This window comes from Colletotrichum lupini, chromosome 5 (genome assembly GCF_023278565.1).
Source record: "Colletotrichum lupini chromosome 5, complete sequence".
In the NCBI taxonomy this organism is placed as follows: Eukaryota; Fungi; Ascomycota; class Sordariomycetes; order Glomerellales; family Glomerellaceae; genus Colletotrichum; species Colletotrichum lupini.
In genome coordinates, this window is record NC_064678.1 from 3074362 (window position 1) to 3094503 (window position 20142).

The window sequence follows — 20142 nt, forward strand, 5'->3', positions numbered from 1 at the left end:
ACGCAGTCTTCATTCACCCGAAGGTAACGTCCAGGCCGAGTCTTCGAGTTAGTCTCGTGGCGTGTAAGCCAGAGCATCAGTCTGAGACCAAGCCAGCTTGGCAGGCATGTAATTCATCTTCGCGGTCTTCTTTATTAAGCTCATGTACGGAACTGCAACTTCTTGCTTTGTGCCATTATCGTTTTGGATGGAGATGGACGAGAACAAATAAGCGCTGAGACCTCGGCTCGTCCTTCACGTGGCAACGCGGAACGCGGACTCAACCCCTCTGACCGCGCAGCCGTGTTTGAGTCAGTAGGACGGATAGAGCCTGAGACCGAACGCTTTTCTTGAGCATCAAGCACCGGCGCAAGACTTTGCATCCCGGTGACCATATTTGATCCATGGTCTTCGGAAATTCGGGTATCACCGCCCCGTCCTTCAAAAATCAGGCTTTTGGAGCACTCCCGCTGCTGTTCTGGCGTCCCATTGCCGTGATTAGCTCACCTAAACAGTAGACTCCAAGTGCTGGCCATGGTTCGTCATCTTGTATGCTGTTCCACCCTCGTCCTCGCTCGCTTACAGCCAACCGATATTCGCTGATGTTTCGAAGGACGCCCTAGTCATCAAGTGATTCAACGACACTGAGGATTGGGCACCCGCACTTGTAGTGTATCTCATATGGTCAAGACACCACACCTTCATTCATCTCGGTGTGCCTCGCCGATGATGGAGCCCGTCGAGGTATGTTGTTTGGCACACCGTCGTAATATTGCAGTGCAACACGCCGACCTCGCCGGCCCCGGATATTTGCCGCCAGGCGGGGTCCCCATGGACCAGGGCCAGTGACGGAATGAGATGCCAAACGCGCGCACTGACGGCGTTCGTGGCTGCTAAGTGCTCAGGTAAAAGACCAAGGGGAAATCTTGGTTGTGGCAGAACACGTCTGCCATCCCGCAGATGCACGCGGCGTTCGGATCCCCATGCTTTTGGTTTGAGTGAGCTAAATATCTAGCACTAATAGTTGGCCCAGACGGATAACCAAAAGACGATGTGTTGCGGATTGCGTTGCCCACGTGGCAGAGTCGTCCCAAAAAGTAGAATCAATGTCAGAAATTCCCGGCCAAATGATGTTTTGGCAGAAGAAAATGAGATGGATCACTGATGGGGACGAACATGGTGGGCCAAGAGATGAGGCTGCTTTGGGAAGCTACGGGAAATGAACTCTCCATCTTTTGCGCAAAGTTTTTGACTGCCTTGTATGACACGGGTGCGAGATGATACTACTGTGTACAGTGATGGGGCGAGAGCGAATATGTTTCGCTGACGCAACCTCTTGTGCCTCCTAGCGTTTCCCAAGCCTATCTGAATAAACGGCGGCATCTTCTTTTTCGTGGCGGCAGTGAATTCTCGACTCGCATTTGTGGGGGATCTAGATTTTGCCAACTTGTGAGTCTGGAACTCTGAATTGAGTTTTGCGCCGTGTTCGACGGTCGCCTAAAGTACAACCTTGCAATTATACCGATCCTGTTTTCTCCCCTCATGATTTTGCGCTCTACAGAAGACCTGGTCTGCTGTTGCATAGAGACGCATGTCATTCGTGTGCGGAAGATTAAATCCCCTGCAGCTGCATTGAGAAATGCTCACGTTAAGCAATTGTGCGTTCGCTGGGGCTTGTCACAAACGGCTGTGATAGAGCTGCATATGCTCCGCTTTACTTTGAGAACGGGGGCCAGACGTTACTGAAGTTGGTATGGCTTAACCCGACGGCAAAGAGAGTTCAACGTGGCGTCGTTGACGGTATGCTATCTCACGTCCTCCCGGCTGATGAGGCTGCGGGAATGGTCGGTGTCCTGTTCCAAAGCCTCTGCCATTTTCTCCCAAATATCAGGAGTGCGGGTGGCGTTTAGTCGTTGCAAAAAGATCGATGGTGGCAGTGGCTAGGAGACGGGCCGGACACTAGCACCAAGACAAATTGCTCTTCGGCCATGGTTTGTTGACTAACAACCGGCAGTTTGGTCCATTTCGTAGCGAGTCTTGTGGCTTTGTGCCCAATACCTTCAAAGTCAAATGGTTCGTTGCAGCCTTAGAAGCTTGGTGTCATTAAGTCACGAACCGTCGTTTCTCAAGGAGACATCGCGTTCGTCCCACCGGGCAGCGCCGTAGATCCTGCGTATTGGTTTGTGGCCATGGGTATGGAAAGCCACGACGTACAGTATATTGCAGCGAGCAGCGAGACCGGGGAAGACATCCGGATGAAGAGAATGCGTGATAACTTGAAGCTGCGTGTTTGCTCTACGAACACGCCGCACATGGAGTTGAGAGGATCATCCCCACTCTCCGCAATGTTTGCTGTCGTTAGAGGTGCTCGCGCCATTTGCAGAATGCTTGTTCCCTGTGCCTGGTTTTTGGAGAAGCAGAGCCCTGAATTGAGTTGGGACTTGAGAGTTGGGCGCCCCGGGAGGGCATTCCAAAACATCCGAGCTGACACCAAGCCAACCGAATTGGCCGACTGACCTATTAGCGCAAGCCTCTCGTAGAGTCGAACAAGATATTGCTTTTTCGGAACCCTGCTCGTCTGTTGGTGCAATGAGGATCAGAGGATTGGTGTCTCCTTGGCGAACGGCAGCGGCGGAACCAGAACATCGCGGGATCGGACGAAGGTCCGATGCTGACGAGAAGGCGGCCATCAACTGGAGACCGGGGACCTTGACGGTTCGTGAGGGGAAAGCCTTGCTATCCGGACATCCTTCATGATAAGAGCCCATACAGGTTATAGACGCCGATTCCGAATCTGCTTAGTGTATAGAATTTGAGCGGGATCGTACCTGAGATTGTTGGGAGGGGGCGCGAACCAATGCGTCGGCGCCGGAGGCTTACAAGCCTGCCGAGTGGTGTACTTGCAGGGCTGTATAGGCTGGGGATGCAATCTGGTTTGCACGGTCTTGGTCTCCTTGTTGGGAAAGGGGGTCATCAAAGCCGTGAGGCACGTCGTGAGTGGCCCAGAAATGAATTCGGATATCGAGCCGCATTCCGCACTTTTGGGACGTCCGGGAGCTGCGCATGGCGCCAAAATTTCTGCGACTGACTCTTGGAGTTTAATGTGTCGCTTGTGGAATCGAAGAGGAGAAGTCGACGCCAATGGATGTGCAGATGTATGATCAATACTCTGTAGCTGCAGCGGATAAGCTAGAAGATGAAGGCCGACAACCTCATCGAGAATGAATGGGAGGGGGTTTTTCAGTCTTGCGAACAGGCAATGACACCCGTATTCCGCGGTGCTATCGGGAGGCGTATGCTAAGTCGGAGGAGCTACCACGAAAGAGCCCAATGACCGAAGTCGAGAACGTCTCTGCTCGCGGGGTGAGGGGGTGACACCCGTCTTGATGGTTATTGATAGTGTAAAAGCGAGCAAGGCCGTTTTCCTGGTACTGCGAAGCCTTGGGCTGCAGAGCGGGCCAGCGGCACAGCCTGCAACGTGCGAGTGCGACTACAGATTGTAATGCGGGCCTAGATTCAACGTCCAACAGCCTCCGCCATGATTCCATGCCTGTGACTGTGCCTTTGACTTGCATCTAATGCCTGCCGCATAACGATTCCTCTCTCGTCATGGCGTAGACTGTCCGATAGACCTCGTGTAAAAATTGCCTCGTTGTAGGCCCGCAGCTCCGTCCTACTTGATCGGCGTGCCCGTGACAGTCGTGGCATGTTGAACGGAACGTGGCAAACGTTACCGGTAGTCTGTGGTGTGCGAGGTTGATGTACTCCGTAGTTCTGATACTGGGTCTTGAACCAAGCCTCGGCGCCTTCGGGTCAAGAGAAGCAAATCGAAAGGAACCCAGTGTGCTTTAGTTCAGACAGCGATTGAATCGATTGGCTTGATGCATCTTGCCGTGGCATCGATACGGATACAATGAAAGCTCTGACCTCTCTGCAAGGTACGGCTTACGGGAACCGGCAGTTCGAGGAGGTGAGGGAGCCGAAGGTTATTGATTGGGGGCCCTTGATCAGTGATGGATGTTCAACTTTCAAGATGCTGCTTTTGAGCAAAGCAGGGGCCTCTTGTGCACAGTCCTTTTGAAGGATTGACAATCGGCACATCTTTGTGGGCTACAGCCTCCGCCAGAGATTGACAGGCCCGAGGGCCGTGCTGTCAAGCGATTCAGTCTAGGGCCCCTGACGTTGTGATTCTTGGGACGAATGACCGGGAGTAAATGAGGTAGCGGGGAACGACAACATTGTCAATGTATCGAGAAAAGAAAGGAGACGATGCAACCTCGAGACATTTTGACACGAGAGGCCGCCTCGTGCCAATATTTTATGGCGAATCGAGGGCGTAAACGGTATTGCGCAGGGCGAGACATTTGTGAGTCGCTGTAGCTAGGACTGTTAGCGGTTGTCGAAGAGGTTTCTCAGCTTATGCAAGGTTGCACATGTCGAGTGCAAGTGGGATGTAACAAGTCTCGAGAGGCTGAAGAGGAAATTTGGCTGACCTCGAGCTGGTTTACTCGAGACTTGCACGACGCCAGCCAGTATTGCGCCGGGATCAACAAGAGGCGCTGCGGAGGCAGTGACGGCCGGGGGAGAGGACAGAGGTCTGACACGAGGACAGGCCGCAAGCCGGAAAAGAGATGACGAGAGGAGAAGCTACGATACGATAACGGCGAGTGACGGCGGGTGATGAGAAGTGCGATCTGCGCAGGCAGGAAATTGCGGGCTTCATGTTGGAAAGGTTCCCATTCGACGGTGATGTTGTTGGAGGCTTGGAGCTGGGAAGGATTCAAGATGAAGAGGAGCCTTGGGAGAGACGGGTTGGTGGGAGAGGAGACCAAGAGTTCAGGACTCTTGGCGAGTACGTACCTTGTGAGTTCTCCTGGGAGCGACCCCTGGCCCTTGGAAAGAGCTCCCATGTCTAGCGTTCTTTCCTGCCCAAATGGCTTACTGCAAAAGCTGTCCCCACTCGTGGCTCCCCAAAGGGCGTTAGCGGGTATTCCGGTAGGTCCCAACTGAGGAAAGTGAAGGAATCCCCGGTTGTGCCTTCCCGGATGTCTTTGAATCCTTCCTGTTGGAGCGCAGGAAAGCGCCAGACTTGCCAGGGCCCCAGGTTCCAAACTTCCAGCCGATGGAGCAGCTGTTGAGATTGAAAAGCGCCAAAAAAAAATACTATCCCGGCCAGGCCTGATGGGATTGCCTGCCTCGAGATCGCGACCACCGATTCGCAATCTAGGTTCATCCCCTCTGGCGTCGTTTCATCCGGGTGATTTGTTTCTCATCACTCACGTATCTCTACTTTGTTACCTAGCTTACGTTGCGGATCGTGGAAACCTCCGTCGAGTTCGCGATGGGTTCCTGGCCTCTCACTGTAAATTGTGGAGAGCTGAACTTAGCACAGCAGAGTACCCCGTACATAAGAGCTACCTTACTCGACGGGAGATGGTGATGGCGGTACGTATCTTTCCTTCATCTGCCTCTTTCCGCTTTGCAGCGTGCAATTGGCAAATGAGACGAGGCAGAGCATGATCAAGTGCTGATTTTCTCGGTCGACATGAGAAGAAAAAGAAAGCAAGACAATAAACAACCATCCCACGTGTCGAAAGTGTCGAGAAACGGTCGCCGGTTCCTCTTCCCGTAGTCCGGACCTTGTACTTCATGTGACTACTGCTTCATTGCTGCCCAGCGAGCGCAAATCTCTCCAAGTACAGCGTGGCTTCCCACCAATTGACCCAATCGGCAGAAGTGGCCCAATCATGGACGGTGTCGATAATGTTTGTCGAGGACCCTTTCCAGGCTGGTTTCTTCTTATCCCCAATGATCGTCTTTACATGACTCTGGCCGGTACACAGTACTCAGTCTCGACTACTCTAGCGCGTGTGCATGAGCAAAAAAAGGCAGCGAGTACGAAGTGTTCGGTACCTTGCGTGCTTGCCTCGAGAATTCTCCGTCTTCTGTAGCGGGCAGACGCAAGTGGTGGGCAGCTAGCGCCGTCCAACGCCGTTGCGAGTTTTTCTCTCGCTGCAATCTCCTTTCTTTTGCCAACTCCTTTCTTTGGGTTCAAGACCGGTGGCTTGCTGAATCGCCTTCAAAGAAAATGTCGAACTCTCGTGGTGTTTTCGACGAGAGCCAAGTCCGGCCGCATGGATGAACCGAGAGGGGAAGACATTGAAGTTGATTGAACAATTAGAACAAGTAACGCAGAGAGGAGACCCGAGAGGGGGCAACGGGGCGAGGACAAGCCGGATTCCGACTCATCATCTCATTTGAAGCCCATAATCAAAGACGCGGCTGCAAGTGCCATCTGTTTTGGACGAGAGATGTAACGGCGCCATCAACCGCGGTCCGTAAGCGACAATACGCAGCAGAGAGGACTCCAGAGCATTACTTCAATGTACTCCTGTACTCCGGTACTACCTACATACGCAGTACAACAAAAGAAACATGTTGCGCGCGTGTTTCGTGGGCGTGGTGTTCCTGACTTTTCTTCAAAAACTAAAGGGCGATGATATTCTGCCAGCACCTGCCGATATCCCGCCACCAAGTGTGGCTGCGACCGCTCCTGCCTCCGACCACGGAGCCTAGCTGCCCATACCCACCTACTTACCTACCTACTTACCTACCTACCTATCTACCTACCTACCTACCTATAACTACTACTTCGTCGACCTCGCCGTCGCTACCGCTACCGCTACTACTAATTAAAGCTATTTCTAACGTTAATATACTATAAAAAGAGAATAATTATAAAGTTAACGATCCCTTCGTTTATTAATATATTATTAATTATAATAATTATAGTTACGTAAAGTACGATTACTTACTTTACGACTAGTACTTCTCTAACCTACTTAAAGCTAAAGTAGTACTTAACGAGGCTATTTATAAGGCTAGTTTTATAATCCGAATTATTTAATATAAACCCTTTATTAAGGCGCTAACTACTATTACTTATTATTATATTTATAACCCGCGTTACGATTAAAAATAATAACATTTTATAAAGTTAACTTATTTAAATAAGCGTTATAAATCCTTAACCTTGTTTATAAACTATTACTAGTAAATTATTATTAGTTTTTTAAGCAGTAACTAGCTTTTTTATTTTATTATTAGTAACTTCTATAATTATTATAATTACTTATTTAGTAATATTAACGTTTTTATATATTATTACTACGCGCTACTATATAATAAAAAGGATTAAATCGTTAATTAATAAAATAAGGGTATTTAACTTATTTAAATCCTTTTAAACTTATAATTAAAAAGTAGTAATTATAACGGCATTGTCGCCCGTAATATACTTAATATATTAACTATTTACTATTATAACGAATTAAGTAGTAAATCCCTTATTAAGTAGTTATTTAATTAATTATATAATTTTACGAAGTACTAGTACTACTTCTAACGTAATAACGCGGGCTATATTACGAGCTTATTTATTATACTTATTACCGTAATTTCCCTATTTTAATAATATCTAAATATTTTATTAATAAATTCTATATATAAAACTAATCAATTTAATATACTACTATTTAATATTTATAAAGCTACGAACGATAGTTATACTTTTTAAGTTATGAGCTATTTTTTATTTAGCGAGAAAGAAGCTAACTATTATTAAGTTATTAACTAGTTATTAATATTACTCCGGGCCTATAAAATTCCTTTTTTATAAGTTACGTATACGGATCGCGAGATTACTTTACTTAATACTCTTAATAATAATACCTAATTTAAAATAGTATTATACGTACTCTATTACTAATATATTAATTTTAATATATTAACTAAGACTTAGTACTATTTCGGCCTAGTTATAAAGGATAAGATTAGTATTATTATATATAACCCTTGCTTTTAATAATTCTTTATAAATTAAGGTAATCTCTTCTATAGCAAATTAATAGCTATATACCGTAACTAATTATTTAAATTTAAAATTACTAAGTACCTATTACGAAGGTGTAAGAGATTAGGCTATGAGCACTTAACTAGCGAGGCTATAATATAGGTATAGGTATATTATAAGACTAAAGCTTATAAAGTCCTTCGTAAGGGCTCTGCTTCTTAAAAAGTTCTTTTATAATAAGATCTATATACTAGTTACTAAGTTATTAGTATTCTATTGCTGGCCGTATCCTAAATCTATTATAATTACTCCCCCCTTACGTAACTTTAATCCCCAAAGTTATTACGTAATATCTTCTTTTAACGCTAATAATAAAACTATTAACGTCGTTATTTATAATAAATTCCGTAAGGCGTTAATAATATCCTTTCTTACCTAGGAACAAGGCATTGCTCCTATCTCCTTATCTAACGGATGCCTTATTATTATTATTTAGTAATAGCGCGCCGACTAGTTACTAAGTTAGTAATATATATTCGTAGTAAAGTATTCTAATTATTATAATATATAAGAGCCTGCCTAACCTCGCGGTTATTATTATTACTAAGCTATCGATTATAATAAAAGATTTTTCGTCCGTTATTAGTTACGTATTTATTTTTTCTTCTCTCCTTCTATTCGGCGACCGTTCTACGAATTCTTTCTTATATAACTATACTTTTTTTTTTACGATATTCTAATTCTATATCGTTTCTTAATTACGACTCTCTTGCTATACTATTGCTAAGTATCTACTGAAATATTTACTATTTCGCGTATTTAGGATATACTTAATATAGAGTATAATCTTAAAAAAGGCTTCCGCAGTCTCCGTAGTAGTACTCCCTATATACGCTACTTAGCTAGTTTATATTACGATATTAACGAGCTTATTTATATTACCGGCGCTCACGTCGCTAAGTATATTATTTATTAGATTAATAAAAAGAAGTGTTCTATTATAAGTCGTTAAGTCCTCGCTAATCTGTTATTAAAATATTAGCTAACGATATTTCTTAGGTTCCCGAGGAGCTATATAGCGCCGCTTAGTTTACTTAGAATACTTTTATAAAGTTCTATAATATTAAGGAGTAGGGTAGCCTAAACTCCTATAAGCGCGGCCGCGTTCTTTATATTTTTAATTATATTATTAGCGTATAAGAAAAGGTAGCTACTTATATTACTAACCCGTTAGCGAGTAATAAAGTAAAAAAAGTATATTTTAAATAGGCTACTCTTTAAGAGCTCGCTACTAACTACGAGTATTTAAACTTATTAATCTTAATTATAGTAAGTCGTTAGTAATCGTTTAACGAATTTTCTTCTTACTAACTTAGATTTTTCTTCTTAGGCTAGTATTTTTAATACTAATAATAAGACTAAGATTGTCTCTTACTTTAGTTACCTCTAATTAGCTTATTTTTATAATAATAGCCGTGCGACCGCTCTACGAAATAACTTTAACGCTCTAGCTTAGTACTATAAGGAGACTCCTAAGGGCGTTATTATTATACGTATTTAGGAGTTTCTTATTTTCCCTACTTTTTATAAACGCGTCGCTAAGTTCTTAGTAAATAAAGTGCTTACTTATACTATTATTATATATAGCGCTACCCCTATTTCTTATAGTTCTGAGACTTAGACTCTTATTAAGAAGCGTATTTTTATTACTAACTATGTTCTTAATAGTAATAACGAGTAGGACGACTTTAAGTTTAAGTTTAATAAGTCCTAGCGCGAGGATACCGAATTTAAGGAGCTCGGTAGTAACTTAGAGAATTCTCTTTTTTAGCGTCGTAATAAGCGCTACTATTTTAACGTTAATAACTCGCTAACCCCTACCCGTAACGCTCTTTTTAATATAAATAAGGGTACCTTAGCCCTTAGTCGTATTATTTTAAATCTTAATAAGGCTAGTATTACGCTCCTCCCGCTCTAAGCAAAGGCTCTATAACGGCTCGACGAGGCTATTACTTATACTAAAGTTAAAGCCGCGGGTTATAATAAGTAGTTCGACGTTACTAAGTTCTTTATAAATATTAATATTACTAAGGTCCCTTAGCTTAACTAGGATTACAAAAGCGTTACCTCGGATAACGTCCCCCGTCCCCGACCCGTTACTAACGATAATAGCGTTATGGCCCCTATTTCGCCTCCTACTCCGCTTCTTATTATAGCTCTTATTATACTTCTTATTATAGCTCTTATTATACCTCTTATTATAGCTCCCGTTATGCCTCTTATTATAGCCTCTAACGGTAACTAGGCGGCGAACGCTCTATAAACCGCTATTATTAATATATATAATACTCTACGTAACTTTAACCGCCTCCCTCTTACTTATCGTAATATTAATAAAGTTAACGGCCTTACTCTAAATAGTTAGCCGAGCACGCGTACGGAGCCTCTCCGCTTCTTACTTACTAAGTAGACTATTATTACTAATTATTAAGCTTTAGAAATATACGCTAAAGCTATTACTATTACCGCTAGTATTGCGTAAGTTACTCCCCTTATATAGTTAGATCTTAGCGATCTCTTAGCGACGTATTACTAAAGGTTATAATACTATATTTTTTTTTTAAGGATTGCGCTAGGCTAGATAAAAAGGGTTCTATAATATATTATTAATTAACTTATCTTTAGCGACCTTTCGCTACGAACTTAACGTTTATTATCCTATTTTATATATACCCTTTTTTTATAGCGTTCGAATTTATTAACTACTTCCGCTACCCTTTTAAGATATTTAATAAGCTTTTACGTATTATACTTAGTAAGCTACTTAGCCTATTTAACGAGATATTATAAGTTTCCTCCCTCGCTTTATATTATAACAATTTCTTTAACTTTTTAAACGTCTTATTCGTTTTCTAACTCTAAGAGATTCGCTATCTAGTCGCCGACCGTTTAGTAATTTCCCTATAACTTAAGCTAAGAAACTAAGAAAATATTATATATTCTCCGATATTACTTTAGTAAATATACTCAGTAAGCCTATTTCCTTACCCTTTTAGCTATTACTATTTTAATATATCTCGGCGCTAGTTTATTATTTTTAAATTATATATTCTTTATTAATAAGCCGACGACCTCTCTACGATTAAACTCCTTTAGGGTATATCTTTTATTATAATAAGCTACTTAGCTCTTAGAGGCTTATACTTACGCTCGCGTAGCCTAGGCCCTAATCTCCCTAATTTTCTAAACCCTTTCCTAAACCCCCTAGACTATAGCCTTATAATTAAGTATATATTTAACGTACCTAGGGTAATAGCCGTATAGTACTATATATAGGGATACTTTTATAATAGAGTATTAACTATTATTATATATAAACTCGGCCTCTTCTAGCTACGCTACCTACCTATTTAGCGAGCCCTTAGTATAGATCCTTAAATACTTTTCTAATATTTAATAAGTTCGCTCTATTTAGCTGTCTATTTATAAGTAATACGTAATAAATAGTTAGCGACGTATCGCCCGTTCCTTAGCGAACTCTTCTTAAAATACGCTTATAAAGAGCTTATCTCTATCCATAATAATACCTTTAGGCATACCGAACTTATATTCGACCTCTTAATATAAAATACTTACTATTTATACTACGTTAAGTATTTTAATAATAAGTAAGAACTTTGCGAACTTTATTATATAATAAATAATAACTACGATACTATCGTACTTTGCGCCGTTATTACGAGCGCGCGGCAATAGCCCCGTAATAAAATCTATAAATATTTCTTAAAATAGGTATAAGGGTAATAGTAATAACTATAGCTACCCATACGGCTTATATTTTAGGGTTATAACTCCTAAATAATACTTATAGTTCTTAACGTATTCCTAGATATCTCGTTAAATATCTTCTTAATAAAACTTCCTCTAGATTAGCTCGAGAGTTTTCGTAGCTCCTATATAACCTACCCTATAGTCGTCGTAGTATTAGTAAAAGATCTCTATTTAAAGAGACTCTATTTAAAAAATAACGAGTCTTTTTTTAAAAAATAGTATGCCCTATTCGTCGAGCGAATATACTCTTAGCTCGCTAGTTATAGTACGAACTCTTACTAATTATAATATATAGAACTCGTTTTTAGCTTATAGTCCTCTAACGAGCTCCTTAATTTTTAATAAGAGACGAGAAGCGAATACCGTTTCGCCCCTTATAAGCTCTTTTATAACGGGGCGTGGGATATACTATTCTAATATAATAACCCTAGCTCTATCCGACTCCTTTTTATCCTTACTAGACCGTTAACGAGCGTTTACTAATAACTCTCTTACTTTTTTACCTCGAGTCGTTATAGTAGTAACTATTACTATTTTATTAATATGCCCTATAATATGTTATTAATATAGGAGAGAGGATTCCCCGTCCTTAGAACTAGCTAATATTTAGCCGGGATTATAAAGGGAGGCCTTAACTATTTAAACGTATGCCTTAGTAGTATTATTTTATCTTTTTAAGCTAATTATCTTTTACTAAACGTTAGGTAGTAGTTCGCTAATAAGACGTAGTTTCTAAGCTAGCGTAGGGAGGACGTCTTTATAAAGCACTTCCCCCTCTATATAATCTAGCTTTTTAAATAGACCGTCCGCCGGGTTCGTTTTCCCTAGTTAGTGTTCTAAGTTAAAGTTAAATATTAATAGTTTATATACTTACCTCGCGAGCCTTCCCTAAAAGTCCCGCGCTAGTGCGCCGATTACTCCCTTAAGTACTTAGTAGTCCGTTAGGACTATAAACTTTTATAAAAGGCCCTAAAGGTAGTAAGCCTAGTGCTCTAGCCCTTTTACTATAGCGAGTAGTTCTTATTAGCCCATAGCCTATCGCTACTCCGTATTTATAAGCTTTTATAATTAATAAGTAACGGGTTACTATTCTCTATTAGCCTATTATAATAAGATTATTATAATAGTTTTAACCAAAGCGTCGGTTTCTACTTATATAATACGTTATAAGTTCTAGTGCGTAAGTACGGTCGCCGAGGTAAAAGCGACCTTTAGCTAATTAAATACCTCGTCTACTTCCTTAGTCTACTAGAAGTCCCTTATTTACCCCTTTTCTATTTTTAGTAATACTATTATCGGTATAACGATACCCAAGTATTTAATAATAAACTTCTAATAGAAGTTATAGAACCCTAAGAACACTTAAATATCCCTAATAAACTCTAGCGCCTTCTAATCGGCGATCGTTCGTACTCATAACGAGTTAATCTCAATTCCTTTTAGTATAATAACATAACCTAGGAACTCGACCCTCTTTTAATAGAACGAGCACTTTAATAGTTTAATAAAAAGCCCGTATAAACGCAGACGTTAGAGGACTTTCTTAATATCCTCTATATACTACTCCTTTATTATTAAGTAGATTATTAGATCGTTTATATATACTATATAATAAGTATCTAGTAAGTCAGCGAGCGCTTAGTAAATATATACCTAAAACGTCGCGGGTGCGTTCGTTAACCTAAAAAGTATAATAGTATACTTAAAATAACCGTATCGGCTTTAGAACGCTATTTTCTATCGGTTTTCTTTTTTAATTTAAATATAGTAATAAGTATTTTTAATATCTATTTTTAAGATCTATTTCGCTCTACGAAGCCTATTTAGGAGCTCGCTAATAAGTAGTAATAGGTATTGATTTTTTATAGTTACCCTATTTAGCCCGTAGTAGTTTACATAAAGGCGTAGCGTACCGTCCTTTTTTAATACGAAGAGGATTAGTACCCTAGCTTTACTAATTAAAAATATAATATAACCGTTCGCTAGGTTCTTAATAATATACGCGCAAAGCTTATTAAGTTATTTCTCGCTTAACGGATAAATAGGACTATATAGTAGTTTAATACCCAGAACTAAGTCGATAGAGTATTCTGCCCCGCTATATAACTACGGTCCCTTTATTAACTACTCGTCGAACGTCTTTATTTTTAATTAAAATTCTAGCGGTAGACCCCCTCGTAGTTTAGTCTCCGTTACCCCCACAATACTTCTTATAGTAGTAATATATAATATATATACCCTCTTGCGATTTTTAATAATATTACGAGCTATTACCTCTAGTTCGGCGACCGAGATAGGCTCGTACGATTATATATTCGTTACTATATTAATACGAATACCCTCCTAGCCTATCGATAGTTATAATAATAAGAGGTCTACTATTCTTTTATCCTTATTAACTACGGCGAATAGTTACTAAATCTTCTTTAGTTACTTATAGTAGTTAATAAAGAAGAGCGTTAATTAGTAGGCTTTCCCTTAACCTACGGCTTTACCTTAGAAATCCCTTAACGAGGGAGCTATAATAGTAGCCGGGGTTAACCCTAAGTAGGTTACGAGCCTAGTGCTAATAATATCTATCTCGGAGTATATATCTATATTAACTTTTACTAGCCTTTTAGTAATACCTCGTAGAACTATTACCCTACCCTTTATAATTATTCCTATCGGTACCCTCTTAATACTTAGTATAAGCGTATTAGGTATATTACTTATACTTACTCGGTTTTTAACGAGTCGACCTCTATAACTCTTAGCTCGGTAGTAACCCGTTAAACGGTTATTAACGTTAGCTTCGATTAGGGGTACGTTAGCTTATTATCGCCCCTACTTCTTAACTTATTCTTTTAGTACTTATTAAATATATAGCCTATCTTATTATACGTAAAGTACTTAATATTACTACTACGACGCTTTTATAATAGCTTAGTGCGAGTACTCTTATTATACGGCTTTTATAATATTATTCTTAGCGAGTCCCTAGAGCCTAGCCCCTTAGAGCTCTCCCTACTCTTTTTTTTATAAAAAGGGGATATTTAACGTAATTACTTTAATAACGGATATAGCCTCTTTTTACTATCCTTTTATAACTAGTCGCTGCCCTTCTACCGATTTAACGACTATAGTTTATTAGCCTCGTGGGCTATATCGCGTGCTCTCTTAATTAAAACTTTATAATAAATTAGATCGTCCTATAACTAAAATAGTAATCTAAAAAAGAACTAGTATACCTCTACTTTCGAATTCTCTATATCTTTTATACTTAGGTTATAATAGATTGCTAACTACTTAGTAAGGAACTAAGTAGGGGTCTAGCCCTCCTTTAGCCTTTTCGTCCTTAGCTTTTTATAGTATTCCCGTTCCTAAGTCTCGGGGTCTACGTACTATTAGTAAATAAACGCTAAGAAGTCGCCCTAAGAGAGGGGATCCTAGAGGCTCTTCTCGTAATTACGTTATTACGTTTATAATAATAAGGATATCTTAAATAGGGCCTATTTAATATACTATTTTATAGTACTTTTTGCGCGAAGCTTATTACTTACCTTTATAGTAATAATCTAGTTTACTACCTAGGTACTCGTGGACTCTTCTCCGATCGGTTTATAATTATAAAAAGAAGGCTTTTTATATTCTCATCGACCTAGACGCATTACTAGCCGCTCGGTAAGCTATTAGACGAGCTCCTCGTATTAACGCCGTTCTTAGTTTTAATCTTTAATTATTATTTCTATCGTTTTATAAAAATAGGTTATTATTAGGCCTATAGGGTTTACTAAACTAGCTATTTTAGTACTACTCGCGCCTTTATACGCACTTTAACCTCGTATATCTGGCGATCGGTTATTAATAAACGCCCCGTTTATAATAAATAGGGTCTTTAGGGTATTAACGAGGTAACTAGCCCGTAAGGGTAATCTACCCCGATTATCTTTTTTATTTAGCTCTTTTATAAACGCTAGTATTCGGGTAGGACTCGCCTTATAATAAGCTCGTTCTCCCGGATAGAATAGGGTTAAGTAATCGACTTTAAATAATTATAGCTCGTTAGTACTAATAGCTCTTTACTAATAGCTAAGCGTCGTTTCGTTAACGTTCCGTTCGTTTTTATAATCTATTATTATTTATACTAATTACTTTATAAAGGTAGAAGCTTTAGAATTATAAGAGATTAGGCTATAAGTACTTAACTAGCATTATAATATAGGTATAAATATATTATAAAACTAAAGCTTATAAAGTCCTTCGTAAGGGCTCTACTTCTTAGAAAGTTCTTTTATAATAAGATCCGTATACTAGTCGCTAAGTTATCGGCGTCCTATCGCTAGCCGCATCCCGAATCTATTATAAAAGGTAACTTTGTTTACCTTATTATTCGCCTTATTATTAATATTACGTAAGCAAACTATATACTATATTAATCTACGATTTCTGTAGATTATTATAGGTATTGATTATGTAAGTAATACTGCTTATATAAGCTTACGTGAGCAATGGAAAGTACTGGAAGGTAACTGAATAAGTTAGAATTCTTTCGAGGCGGAATTACGTACTACGATTACGTATTTACTTACGTATATGCTTATTAATTATATTATAATTAATAAGTAATGGAATATTTTAGTAGGAGGTTTTTATGCCTATATGTAGGCGTGTATTTACCTACCTAGACCTTTCGTTAAGTAAGCAACTTCTTATATAGTAATTTAACTATATTACTCTCTTTACTACAAAAACCTCTTTTATATACGCTTATTTCCCCTATATTCATATATTCTTACTTCTATATGAATATTTACTTTTTATATTCTTTATAAGAATATCTCGCATTACCTCGTTAAAGCTATACGTACTAGAGTACTTTATAGTAGTAGTTAATTATATTATTAATACTTAGCTTAAGCCGTAATATAAAAAAATCGTACTTACTTAGGTTAACTAAATTAAGTATTTTAGTTACTTAATTATATTAATTATTAAATCCTTATACGCGAGTATTAAAGTACGAATTTATTATTATACGGGCGATTTTAAAACCGTATTTAATAAATTAGTTATTTTTTAAATAGGTTAAGTAGCTATAATTAGCGCTTACTAAACCCGTCGCTAGGCTAAGGTATTAAGTATTATTACGGGCTTATTTTAAAAAAAGGTCTATATATATATATATTATAATACCCTTAGGTACCTCTTATAAGAACTCCGTATACTAAGTAAATAATTAAATTTAGGTTTATATAAAAAGCTATTAAAAAAGTATATACCCTACTTAATTCGAACTATTTATAAGCTACTTTATTACTACGTCCTTTAATAATATACTAAGGACGGTACCTTAATATTATTAAAAAAGATCTATTTATATTAGTTTTAGTAACGCTTAGAGCTTATTATTAATAATAATACCTCTACCCCCCTACTTAATCCCCTATAAATCTAAAGTAAGGGTCGCTTATAAAGCTTTATAGCGGGTATTATAATAGTTATAGCGGGTATTAGAGCGCTTAAATTAAAAAAACTAGCGGTTAATCTAAGTACATTTTTTTAAATAAGAGCCCTTTATATTTAAGTATAAAGAAGTTATTAAACGCGCAAAAGTAGTACCTATATTAATATTATTATTATTAATAATACTTTCAGCGCTAAGTAAGGCTACTTCTACTTAACGAGGCCTCGAGATTATATATAATTTTAATACGTATAAGCTTAATATAAAGATGTAGTAGAGGTATTAGCGGGTTATTATTAATAAAATAATTAACGTAGTTAATAATAATATAATTAATTTTATAAGGGCTCCTCGGTTACTAACGCTTATAAAGTCGTAATCTTAATTAATTAGTAATTTTATATAATTAAATATACTATAAAATCTAGCTAATGAGGATTATATTTATAATATTAATCTTATAATAAAAAGTAAAATAAATAGATTTATTAATAAGTACGAGGCTAAAATAGAGTACGAGGCTAAAGTAAAGAAAGTTATTAAATTACGGGCTATGGGCTATACGAAGTAATTAATAGTTAATTAGGCTAATTTATTAATTAACGTACTTTTTATTAAAATAATTTAATTAATTATAAGTTAATTAATAGCCTCTAATTAGCTTAATCTATTCGAATACTAACTACGCAGAGCCTAGCTTATATATATGCCCGAGACCGGCGGTTATGTAGCGGCCGTAGCCACAGTTAGGTGTAGAATAGCGGGAGGTGGTGGCAGAATATCATCGCCCAAACTAAAACTCGGAACTTGGAAAGAGCAAGATGAAATGGACCTCTTGACTTACCTTACGGATACATCGTACAGATACTTTTGGTCTCAGAAGTCTCGTGGCTGGCCCGTTGGCCGCGTCGTGCGTGCCTGGCTAATTTACGCCCATGTCATCCGGCGTCGCCTGGCCCTGGTGCTTCGTCTCCTCCCATCTGGATTGATTTGATTACTGGGTTCGCTTCCCAATCATAGCCATGATCGCTACCTACGGATCCCCTCAAGGACGTTGACCAATACGTATCCCATCCCACCCCAATCTAGCTAATCTCATTCAACTGACCAGGGACCCGGCCTTTCCCACCTCAATTCATGATCATGATCCCATCACAACACTGCATCCCGCAGCTTCCTGCCCATGGCTTACAACAAGCGCACCCAGCAACACACTAATAATACACTTCACAACTTCACCTCACGGCATTCGTACACGTATGTGTACACTCATCCATCTGCCCTGCACATGCATCTAGCACGTTGGCCGTCTACTGCACGACAATGATTAGCTTCTGATGGCTCGTCTCGTCGCATTCGCCAAGTCGAATCCTACGCAATACACACGGCAAGCCGTCATGGACCACCATCTTTTCTCTCTGTCTCCATCGACCATCCAGACTGTTCCTCGCGGCTTCCCGCTGCTGCATCCGCTGCACTACCACTGTGATGGTCTCGATGCCCACTTTGATGCTTCTCCTCCTCGTCTCTCCGTAGTGAACGGATACCTCCCACCCCCGGCTTCTACCCTACCTACCTTAGTGCTGTTCTTCCCATGCTTCTAACCCTTGCCCGTCCCATTTATTTCCATCCCATCTCAGCCTGTCCCGTGCTCGAATTGACAGAATAGTCTGGCGCCTCGCACCCGGCTTCTTCACTCTGTTTCTTTTTGCCTTGCGCCTTGCCTTGCCTTGCCTTGCCTTGTCTTGTCTCTCTCGACTCGCCTCGTCTTCTCACGGCTTTCTTCTCTCCTTCTCCTCCAGCCCGGTCTTCAGGTGCCGCCATCGTCACGCCCATTGGCCTCGGATGCAGCAGCCGTTCTGTTCAGTCACCCCGTCTTGTTGGGATACACGTCCTACCACCTGCGCAACCGATCCTCGCGCCCATCTATTTTGACTTGCCACTTAGCTGTTGGCAGTTGTACATTTATCCTTACACCCGTCCACCGTCCTTAAACTTGCCTTGTTCCTTTTGTCACTGTCACTCTGTCTGAACCAACCGGTGCGCCTTTACTTTTCTACCCTCGACTTGTTTCCAAAACCTCCCGACAAACTATCGACCGTCCAATACACCTCCCGTCGGGTAAGCCTCCCATATGTCTCAGTCCGTTTGTCGGTGCGGCCGATCGCAGCGGGAGAAGCAGCCTTAGAAGGAAAAGAAGGAGGGAGGTCCGGGACAAGATGCTAACCACAAAATCTCCCCCACCAGAACCACGAAACAAGCCTTCACGCCTTTCTCGTCCGCGCCTCTGCCCGACCGACGTTTCTTCTCCCAACGTCTCGCCTGTTTACATCATATCATTAGTACATTGCTCGAGCCTTGTACATACGCCAATCCTTCCTGCTCCTTTTTTCAACTCTTTCGCCTTGGTTGCCGCTCATCCTATCCGGAGTCGCATTCCATTTCGGCCTTTCACCAAAGTCAATTTACAACGTCATGTCGACTTAGAACGGCTCTTGACCTCATTGCGACTTTGGGCTTGTCATCTGTTCTTGCGACTGCCGCGCCTCACTCAATCTCTCCTTTTCTCTTTGCGACGTTGATTCCTGGCTTCGAAAGCCAGTCAGTTTCATACCTGGATTTACTACCTATATATCCCAGTTCTTAAGGTGGGAGCCCATCCAAAACCGTTCCCGAACATCCCTCCCCGGCTCATATACACCAATTATACCACCTCGGCCCCGGATAACTTCATGCTAACTCGTGTCTGGGCTGTCCAGAAACGGCCACTCGAGCGAACCACTCCTTTTTATCGCTCTGATTCTTTTCATCTTTTTGCTTGTTTGGGCTGTTGCCCATAGCATATCACCTCTGTCTTATTTGACATCACCTTGCTGCGCCCGCGACGCAGCAGCAGTAGCAACAGCCGCAAAATCGCATCGTAAGTTTCACCAAGAACATTTCATGCGTATTCCTTGCCGTAGGCCTCGGCCTCGCGCTCCTCCAATGTGCCTCTCCCGTAGCATCGAACACTAACCAAGAGCCAGTGGGGGTT

At 40.4% G+C, this 20142-nt stretch overlaps 3 protein-coding genes across 3 annotated transcripts; 2 read left to right on the forward strand and 1 right to left on the reverse strand.

The window, feature by feature from the left end:
- Nucleotides 1-48: 48 nt before the first annotated feature.
- CLUP02_10328 (uncharacterized protein) lies at nucleotides 49-5497 on the reverse strand (the record flags this gene model as incomplete). Its single annotated transcript, XM_049289304.1, has 20 exons — nucleotides 49-214; nucleotides 274-457; nucleotides 487-598; nucleotides 742-965; nucleotides 1015-1140; nucleotides 1194-1476; nucleotides 1546-1600; nucleotides 1661-1736; nucleotides 1794-1846; nucleotides 1938-2037; nucleotides 2096-2274; nucleotides 2317-2715; nucleotides 2808-3277; nucleotides 3315-3554; nucleotides 3657-3825; nucleotides 3929-4040; nucleotides 4161-4353; nucleotides 4413-5110; nucleotides 5287-5339; nucleotides 5403-5497. 20 exons carry the CDS (start codon nucleotides 5495-5497, stop codon nucleotides 49-51), a joined length of 3987 nt encoding a protein of 1328 aa, XP_049146449.1.
- Nucleotides 5498-5524: 27 nt separating this feature from the next.
- On the forward strand, nucleotides 5525-6555 carry CLUP02_10329 (uncharacterized protein; the record flags this gene model as incomplete). The annotated part of the gene is made up of 5 exons (XM_049289305.1): nucleotides 5525-5595; nucleotides 5657-5849; nucleotides 5931-6103; nucleotides 6161-6292; nucleotides 6351-6555. 5 exons carry the CDS (start codon nucleotides 5525-5527, stop codon nucleotides 6553-6555), a joined length of 774 nt encoding a protein of 257 aa, XP_049146450.1.
- An 11379-nt stretch (nucleotides 6556-17934) lies between these two features.
- Nucleotides 17935-18712, forward strand: CLUP02_10330 (uncharacterized protein; the record flags this gene model as incomplete). The annotated part of the gene is made up of 2 exons (XM_049289306.1): nucleotides 17935-18018; nucleotides 18440-18712. The coding sequence occupies 2 exons, from the start codon at nucleotides 17935-17937 to the stop codon at nucleotides 18710-18712; spliced, it is 357 nt and encodes a 118-aa protein (XP_049146451.1).
- Nucleotides 18713-20142: the final 1430 nt, after the last annotated feature.